The sequence below is a fragment of the Gigantopelta aegis genome, chromosome 2 (assembly GCF_016097555.1).
Source record: "Gigantopelta aegis isolate Gae_Host chromosome 2, Gae_host_genome, whole genome shotgun sequence".
Classification (NCBI taxonomy): Eukaryota; Metazoa; Mollusca; class Gastropoda; order Neomphalida; family Peltospiridae; genus Gigantopelta; species Gigantopelta aegis.
In genome coordinates this window covers 16,291,141-16,300,991 of record NC_054700.1, presented here as the reverse complement: position 1 = coordinate 16,300,991, position 9,851 = coordinate 16,291,141, and the positions used below count along the sequence as shown (strand labels likewise).

The following is a 9,851-nucleotide window of genomic DNA, read 5'->3' as shown; positions in this document are numbered from 1 at the left end:
AACATGATTTTAACTAAATGAAAAGAGTCCAATGCACTTGTTTGGCGTTTCATCCAAACTGTTTGGTTTGTTTAACGACATCACTAGAGCACATTGATTTATTAAGCATTTGATAATTTATACCAGTCGTGGTGCACTAGCTGGAACGAGAAATAGCCCAATGAGGCCACCGACGGGGATTGATTCTAGACCGACCACGCATCAGTCGTGCGTTTTACCACTGGGCTACGTCCCGCCCCTTTAACCAGCATAATTTTGGACCTACATCAATAAGCAAAATAATTCTTCCCTCAATCTCATTACCTGTTAATCCAGGTACCCCTGTGGCACCGGGGGTTCCTGTTCTACCAGATACACCACTAACTCCTATCAGACCAGGTATTCCAGTTGCACCGCTTGTCCCAGTTATACCAGTCAACCCAGGTGGTCCTGCAGCCCCTGTTCTGCCAGTTTGACCTGAAAATATGTAATAATTTGTTGATGACATGGATGTCAATATGTGAGTTGTTGTAACAGGGACGGGTGGCATTTCAATTTTTTTGTGTGTGTGAAAATAGACCGAGAGGCATGTAGAAACATCATAAAGAGACAGACAAGAAGAAAACAAAATATGGGTGGTGGTGGTTGTGATGATGGTGATGGTGATGGTGGTTGTGATGGTGGTTGTGATGATGGTGATGGTGGTAGGCGTGCGTGCGTGCGTGCGTGCGTGCGTGCGAGAGAGAGAGAGAGAGAGAGAGAGAGAGAGAGAGAGAGAGAGAGAGAGAGAGAGAGAGAGAGAGAGAGAGAGAGAGAGAGAGAGAGAGAGAGAGAGAGAGAGAGAGAGAGAGCGAGAGCGAGAGAGCGAGAATAAAAAAAGAGTAAAGATTGTTTTATTTAACGACGCTACTGAAGCATATTGATTTTGTTTATCTTATCGGCTATTGGTCGTCAAACATCATTCTGACACCTTTTTTTTTTTTTTAGAGGAAACCCGCTGTCGCTACACAGGCTACTTTTTTTTTATGACAGGCAGCAAGGGATCTTTTATTTGTACTTCCCACAGGCAGGATAGCACAAACCATGGTCTTTGTTGAACCAGTTATGGATCACTGGTCGGTGCAAGTGGTTTACACCTACCCATTGAGCCTTGTGGAGCACTCACTCAGGGTTTGGAGTCGGTATCTGGATTAAAAATCCCATGCCTCGACTGTGATCCGAATCCAATATACCTACCAGCCTGTAGACCGATGGCCTAACCACGACGCCACTGAGGCCGGTTAGGAGAGAGAAAGATTGTGTGTGGGAGAGATGGACAGAGAGAATAGGTAAAAAGTGAGTATTCATTAAATTTTACCTGCTATTCCAGTTACGCCAGTTAGTCCACTGATGCCAGTTATTCCTGCTGCTCCAGCTGCCCCTGCCGCCCCAGATTGACCTGTAATTCCAGGACTCCCCACACTCCCAGTCTGTCCAGAATCCCAGGCAGACCATGAGAACCAGCTGCGCCAGTTTGTCCGGCTATCCCCGTCACACCAGCTGCCCCAGCCACACCGGTCCGTCCTGACGTTCCAGTTATTCCAGGAAGTCCATCTTGCCCATTAGTACCAGAAAGCCCTGTGATGCCAAGTGCCCCTGCAAGACCTGTCTGACCTGGTATTCCAGTTTGACCAGTCATTCCTGCTACGCCTTGTAGTCCTGTATGCCCAGTTGCACCTACCAAACCTAAATACAAAATCGAATGTCTATTAGAATTCAAATGAAGGATTTTAAACATTAGTGAGTAGCTGTGCAGTAATGTTAGGGTCCCGCAAAGTATACTGACACACAATGTAAATGCAAAACAGATATTTTTCAATATTTTGTTGTGATTAATAAAAAATATATTTATTGGACTTAAAATAACAATTTATGAGAGGAAGCCATTGATTGGTACTTTTGTCTGGGTTTTAATCCTGGTTTTGTTCTCGTTACACATACAATAGCAGAAACACACAAAATGATGTGAAATGCGTTCACTACATGCTCAATCATGCTGCATGCAATGCACGTGAAATGCCAGTATATGGACACAAAAGTCACGTAACTGTCATATTCCTCGTCACATTAAGAATGCCAGGACTCCGAGAAGAACAAAGGGAGCGAGGGTTGGGCATGGTTCAAGGGGGACTTCGCAAAGCCAAGTTGCTAGGACCTTCAGAGTCCATCCAACTATTGGACGACTTGTTGAACGTCATCAACAGACCGGGAGTGTCCGTGATCGACCTCGACCTGGTCAACGTCCCGTTACGACCCCACGCCAAGATCGGCAGATTCGACGACACCAGCAAGCAACACGATAGGACGTCATAGAAGGCCTGTCCATCCGATGATGGTCATCCGTCGACTCAGAACGGCTGGACTCAGATGCAGACGCCCGTACAACGGTAACATGACACCGCGACATCGTGCTGTGAGACTACAGTTTGTTCTCCAGAATGGTAATCATCCACCAGCCTTTTTACCAGCCATATTACATTATCCATCAATTCATTAATAGTTTGTCGTTATGTGCAATGAAAAGTTGTTTTTGCGTTTTCATTGTGTGTCAGTATATTATTGAGAGGGGGGCGTCAGTTTGATGGTCTAGGGTTGAGAGGTATGCTGCCCTGCGAACATTTTAATTTTGGATATTAACACACAGCACTTTAACCCTTCTAAGCATAATAACAGGGGTAACTGGAGGGGTCAATTCTGCAAGTAGTTCAAAAACGATCGGGGGACAGGGGTATGTATTCTTGAAAATGTTACATGTTTCCAATAGAATCCTTATTTTTAAAAATGATAATAAAAATAAATAAATTGATGGTAGGAGCAATGAGCAAAACTACATTTCATTTCAACTTATTCTCGTGCCTATATCCAATTAAGGTTCAAGCATGCTGTCCTGGGCACACACCTCAGCTATCTGGGCCGTCTGTCCAGGACAGTTGGTTAGTGGTTAGTGAGAGAGAAGAGGGTGTAGTGGTCTTACACCTACCCATTGAGCCCTTAAGAACTCGCTCTGGGTTGGAGTCGGTACCGGGCTACGAACCCTGTACCTACCAGCCTGTTGTCCGATGGTTTAACCACTGTGCCACTGAGGCCGGTTGCAACATTACAGGAGTTTCTAGTACCATTTTCTATTGACATACAGTTAATATATACATATACTTACTGACACCGATGATAGCTTCGATTTTGAAATAGTAGGTTTTGATAAAGGACGTGATGGTATAGTTTTGGCCCACTACGAACTGAGTGCCGAAAGGAATCTGAAAAACTCGCGTTCCCTTCTGCTCCTCACTGGACACGTTGTAGCTGATGGGTCCAACACTCTCCAGAAACCTCCAGCCTAGCAACCACCCTGCCTTTACACCTGGCTGTCCCGTTATGTTTACCTGTAAATACAAAAATGAATATTTAATTATCTGTGTTAGGACGAGAGCTGTTATGCAGTTACTAACAGGTGCGTTCGTATCGGGGAATGGGGGGGGGGGGGGGGGGGGGGGGGGGGGGGGGGGGGGGGGGGGGAGAGATGGGAGTTCAGGAGTCGATACCCATCCCTGCTCATGTAAAAAAAAGAAAGCAAGAAGATATGCTTCTGAGGAGCATGACCGGACCTCCGTATAAATGTCGGTCGCAGAAGTCTAGAATCCCCCTCTCAAACCACATGCATGCACACGTGCGTGTAATAGGTTGAATTATACCAAACAGAATCACATAGGTGACCATAACAACATGTGACTAAAACTACTAGCCTTATATCTACCAAACACAGACGAAGGAAGGAAATGTTTTATTTAATGACGAACTCAACACATTTTATTTACTGTTATATGGCGTCGGACACCTCACAGATATTGAGAGAGGAAACCTGCTGCCGCCACTTCATGGGCTACTCTTTTCGATTAGCAGCAAGGTATCTTTTATATGCACCATCCCACAGACAGGACAGTACATACCACAGCATTTCCTATACAAGTCGTGGTGCACTGCCTGGAGCTAGAAATGGCCCAAAGGGCCTGTCGACGGGGATCGATCCCAGACCGACTGCGCATCATGCGAGCGCTTTACCACTGGGCTACGTCCCGCCCCCATAAAGATGAATGCATCTCCTCGAAGCATTAATTTATGATAAATTTTATATTTAACATGTTATAATTCTCTCTAGTTTCGCACAAATTCCCAGTGTTCCTGAATAGGGAAGAATAGGCCATAGCAAAACATATATATTTTAATGGTTTTGCATTAGAGAGAATATATAATTTATAATTTATATTCCCTAGTAGTAACACCTAGCCAACAACGATACTACATCCTCCAGCTAAAACAAACAAAAAACAGAACAAACTAAAACACAAACCAAAGAATAAAGTAAAAACCCCCCCACAAAAACCCACACAACCCAAACAATACAACCCAAGCATTTGAGAGTACTGGAAACGCAATGCATGTCTTGTAAAGGGCCCCACAAATTTTCCTAATTTCAAGAGCCTAACTATAAACAATGGGCAAATCGCCACAAAAGTTTTATCTGTAACTTCAGTATGGGACAGAAGAACGGACAGACAGACAGACGGTGACGAAACATTAAAGTTTGTTTTGTTTAACGACACCACTAGAGCATATTAATTAATCATAGGCTATTAGATGCCAAACATTTGGTAATTCTGACACGTAGTCATCAGAGGAAACCTGTTACATTTTCCCTAATGCAGCAAGGGACCTTTTATATGCACTTAACCAGAGACAGGAAAGCATATACCACGACCTTTGACCAGATGCGGTGCACTGGTTGGAATGAGAAAAACCCCAATCAGTTGAATAGATCCACCGAGGTGAGTTGATCCTGCGATGCTAAATTTAAAGAAATTATTATATACATGTCCGGGGCGCTTCAAAATATACTGCTGTAAAGAAATAAGGGAACACATCGAATTGTAGACCAAATTGAATTCACTACTAACATAGTAATGTTTGTATTTCATACCAAGTTGTAATGTGGGATTGAATGTCTGTATTATTGACTATGCTGCTAATATGTTTCCAGTCAACTTCTGACAATATCAATTGATTTTTAATGCAGTCATTATTTCTTCTTGCTATCTGTGTGATCCTTTATTTCTTTCCATCAGTATATTATGAAGGGGGCATTTCAAGCAATGACCCCAAAACCCCCCTCTAGATCCGCACCTGTGAAGAATACCCTCATTAAAATGTGTCACTCACCAAGTGTACCCCTTGGTCTCGGCTAAAGGTGATGTGCTGTTTGAACTGCAGTGTGTGCAGTGTGGTGCCCACTTTCTCCAGGATGAAGATGGTGCCGGTGTAGTCGGAGGTCATGGTATCGTGGATGTAGTACTGCACCTGCAGGAGGTTGCCCGTCACCAGGGGGAACTCCTCGTTGATCCAGATCGTGTTGCCCCCCTCCTTGTAATAGTCTTCGCCCCGAGTGTTGGAGGGGAAGCCGCAGCGGACGAGACCTGTCTGGCCGTCAAAGTTATACAGCACGCCCCAGTCTGGGGGAGAGAAAGGGAGGGGTGGGGGTATTCGTACATACAGTGGGCGAGAGTTGAAGTAATTGGAACTCCAGAAAAGACGGAAATGAAAAAAAAAAAAATGTGGGAAGGGGAATTAGAAAACAGAGGCAAGGGCAGAGGCATCCACGTTTGAACATTGAAATAATATCAAAGTTGCAATAATGATGGTTCCAGCAAATAATTATTAATTCGAAGCAAAGTTTTGATCTTCAGCTATATTCCCATAAAAAGTATTAAAGGGACATTCCTGAGTTTGCTGCAATGTTTTAAGATGTTATTGACTAACAGATGCTTTTTAATGACTAATTAAATATCAAATATATTTTTCTGCATAACATTAGTGGCTGTATATTACACGTGTTTCCTGGGGCGGATCTAAGGGGGGGGGGGGGGGCCAAGATGTCCGGATCCCCCCTCAAATTTGAGAAGTGCCCCTTTTATTTAGGATTTTTAGGGGTTTTTTACAAATTTATTTATTCTGTCAATGTATAGAACACTATAGAATTAGTCTGCCAGCGTCCCTGTTGTAGCACTATTATATTATGGTCCATGTGAACCGTGTGTAATTTTTCAATAGTGCCTTTTCATAATGTTATGGTGCCCTTTTTGCCTATTCTAAACAAGAAAATATATTTAATATGTAAGTTTAATCGTAGAAATATTTTATTAGTCAGAAACATGTTACAATGCAACAAACTCTGGAATGTCCCTTTAACAAAATAATTATAATTACTAGTAGAAAAAAAAGAAAAATATTGAAGGGGAATCGTGAAGGATGTCACACTCCTTAACTCGTGATGGCGGTCTTAATGGAAGAAAAAACTTATTATTCTAAAAGTTGATAAAATTATGCTAGATTATCACTAATTAGTATGTAACAGAACTAGGTCACTAAAATGTACTAACCATGCACTGCCACCTGGCAAATGATCCGCGGCAGAAGAATGTAGAATATGCAGGATAGTAGACCGATTCTCGCCATATCCAGATAGTATTTACAGATCAATCTGGGGGAAAAAACAAACATCTCTGATGGTGATTCACTTTAAACTTTCGCAAATTTACGATCTCATTGTGGAACGCCAAAAAGGCTTGCTACAACGATGCCATGTTGCTTAAAAGATCAGTTAAAGTTTAAAAAGTTCAAACAGCCATGTGCAATCGGCTCTAGATCTACATTTTAAAGGCATATTGTCAGACCACTGACCTATTTAATGGTCTAACAAAGTATTACCTGAACAAAACTAATCTGATTTGTCCCTAAATGTACTTTATTCAACCATCTTCATAAACACCATACTCCATTTATTATTAATGAGATTTTGTAAAAATAATTGAATTATGGCAATGGTCCATAATTCAAAAACTAACATTGCCGAGAGGGTTGACATGGATTTCACTCCATCATGGATTCAGTTGAGGTGATGCAATAGCTAGATTTGGTTTCCAACAATTAATATAATTTTTAGTTATTATCCATTTTTAGAGAAATAAAGTCCTTAAATCCGTGGTTCTAGGAATTGTGATGGAGAATAGACACAGTATTAACAAGATGGAAAGCCAAGTATTGAACACCTGCAGTCAAATACAGCTTTTATATTACCATATATCGGTATTGGTTTTTGTCAGAAAAGTAAAAAATTATCAAACACAATATGACTGGCAAATGGATCTCTGAAATACTGGAACCCTCATCATGAACCCGTGTTTCTTTTGTTTCGATAAAGTTAAAGTTTGTTTTTGTTCAACTACCCCATAGAGCACATGCCTTATTAATCATCGGCTATTCGATTTCGAAAGAGTTCCGAACGTTCCAGCATGCATGCTAATACTATCGCTAACCCTAACCCTAACCCTAAGCCTAACCCTGAATGAACTGAATGCTGGAACGTTCGGAACTCTTGCCCGATTTCAAACATTTACTAATTTTGACAGTCTTGGAGAGGACACCTGCTATATTTTTCATTAGTAGCAAGGGATCTAGTATATATGCACTATCTCACAACAGGCTTCGATATACCAGTCATGGTGAACTGGGTGGAACGAGAACTAGCCGAACGCACCCACCAACGGGGATCGATCCCAAACCAAATGCGCTTCAAACTAGCGAGTTACCAGTGGGATTACTTCCCTCCCCTCTTTTGTTTCGAAGTTATGATAATTATACAAGTCGATCTTTGATTTACATCTGCCAGTCTTGCCGCCACCACCACCACCCCCCACCACCACCCCACCACCACCACACCACCCCACTTCAAAACATTTTAATAATAAAGAAAAAGAAAAATGTTTTATTTAACGACGCACTCAACACATTTTATTTTCGGTTATATGGCGTCAGACATATGGTTAAGGACCACACTGATTTTGAGAGGAAACCCGCTGTCGCCACTTCATGGGCTACTCTTTCCGATTAGCAGCAAGGGGTCTTTTATATGCACCATCCCACAGGCAGGATAGCACAAACCATAGCCTTTGTTGAACCAGTTATGGATCACTGGTCGGTGCAAGTGGTTTACACCTACCCATTGAGCCTTGCGGAGCACTCACTCAGGGTTTGGAGTCGGTATCAGGATTAAAAATCCCATGCCTCGACTGGGATCCGAACCCAGTACCTACCAGCCTGTTGACCGATGGCCTAACCACGACGCCGGTAAACATTTTAATAAATCCATCTGTCAGAACATATTCGAAGACAAAAAGTGTTTCATTCCAGGCGCGGATTTAGTGGGGGGCCCAAGGGGCCCGCCCCCCCCCCCCCTATTTTTGGGGTCAAGTTTTTTTTTTTTTTTTAACTATAGCATACACTAGAGTGGAATTACACAAAAATGCACTTATTTCCCAATTTTGAAGATAACAAAAACAGTATGACAATACCAAAAACATACGTTAATGTAGCTATTTTGTTACTCAGATGCGAGGAAATCGCGTTTCAGGCCACTTAAATTTCTAAATTTCGCGGGGGAGCATGCCCCCGGACCCCCCTAGGAATCTCGGGCCCCCCCCCCCCCTATTTAAAAATCATCGATCCGCGCCTGCATTCCATACGAACAGTAAGACTCGTATTGCTTCCTATTACATGACCATCTGCTTTCGTTTCCTTAGGGCTGGGACTTGTTAATGATGGCATTACTTAATAATTTAATGGTATAACTTTCCTTTGGCACTGTCACGTATAAAGAACATTATAAATACTTATCATAAATAAGAGAGGGTTAGGGTTATGGTTAGTGACAGTGCCAAAGGAAAGTCCTTCCGAAATACCCTCTAAATATAGATTAAAACGCGATTCAATAATCATTACTTCTCAGACGCACATGCGTTTTTAAAAATGTGAAAAATGGATCATGTGGTATTACAAACACCAGGATGACCAGAAACACTTCGGTTGTACGGAAATAGATAATCTAAACAATAAAATATAAGTAATGTTTGATTTCAGTGATCATAAACGGCTCTAATAGTAAAAAATATGCCTTAAGTGTTTAAAAACTAAGGTATGTCCCTTTAATCTCTCTTGTATGGTTCAGGATTTGACACTAATATGACTCGTGTATATTCAGCCACCACACTCAAATCCCACCCACCATACGACCAACTGAACAGGCATACAATATTTAAAGGATAACTTTTCCCATAAAATTGTAAACTTGAGACATATGTCTAGTATTGTCTTACCTATGTTCACAGATTACAACATAGCTGACTCGGCGGGTTCGTGCAGGGAGGTCGTAAACTGGCTAAAACGTCAACCGTAGATATTAAAAGCAGCGACCGTCTTTCACGGGAGTCCACCGAAAATTAGGCCACGTGATGCGACTGCACGTGTTGTACGTGGTTGACTGACACACATGTTTCAATATGTGATTACGCCGGAGATGTGCGGCTTCCTCAAAAGAAGTTTGTTTTGTTTAACGACACCACTAGAGCACATTGATTTATTAATCATCGGCTATTGGAAGGAAATGTTTATTTAACGACGCACTCAACATATTTATTATTATTTTTTTTTTTTTTTTTTTTTTTTTTTTTTTTTTTTAATTTAAAAAAAAAAAAAAATTGTGTTTATTTGTTTGGGAGGTTTTTCCGTTTGTTTTGGGGCGTTTTGTTTATTTGTGTGTTTGTTTGTTTTATTTATTTTATATTTTATTTTATTTTATTTTATTACCCGTCACGAGTCCAATGAATCCGCACAGTCACGTACAAACACGCACCTTTTACCAACGTAAGACATGAGAAGAAAACAAATGTTTAGTGGAAACAGATGCTTACTAAATTCATTGATCTATTTGACTTGTGTGTGCGGATACA

At 41.6% G+C, this 9,851-nt stretch overlaps 1 protein-coding gene across 1 annotated transcript; it reads right to left on the bottom strand.

Annotated features, from left to right (window-relative positions):
• Positions 1–1,347: 1,347 nt before the first annotated feature.
• Positions 1,348–9,345, bottom strand: LOC121377063. The gene is made up of 5 exons (XM_041504925.1): positions 9,219–9,345; positions 6,447–6,547; positions 5,230–5,519; positions 3,176–3,398; positions 1,348–1,704 (listed from the first exon to the last, which is right to left on the bottom strand). The coding sequence occupies exons 2-5, from the start codon at positions 6,520–6,522 to the stop codon at positions 1,376–1,378; spliced, it is 918 nt and encodes a 305-aa protein (XP_041360859.1). The 5' UTR covers positions 6,523–6,547; positions 9,219–9,345; the 3' UTR covers positions 1,348–1,375.
• Between the last annotated feature and the right edge of the window lie 506 nt (positions 9,346–9,851).

Excerpts from the sequence above, each read along its gene's own strand:
- LOC121377063 (XM_041504925.1), bottom strand. The coding sequence starts at position 6,522 with ATGGCGAGAATCGGTCTACTATCCTGCATATTCTACATTCTTCTGCCG. Across the intron at positions 5,520-6,446 it reads TTGCCAGGTGGCAGTGCATG|ACTGGGGCGTGCTGTATAAC; the intron begins GTTAGTACATTT and ends TCTCTCCCCCAG. Across the intron at positions 1,705-3,175 it reads CGAAGCTATCATCGGTGTCA|GTTTGGTAGGTGCAACTGGG; the intron begins GTAAGTATATGT and ends TTTTGTATTTAG.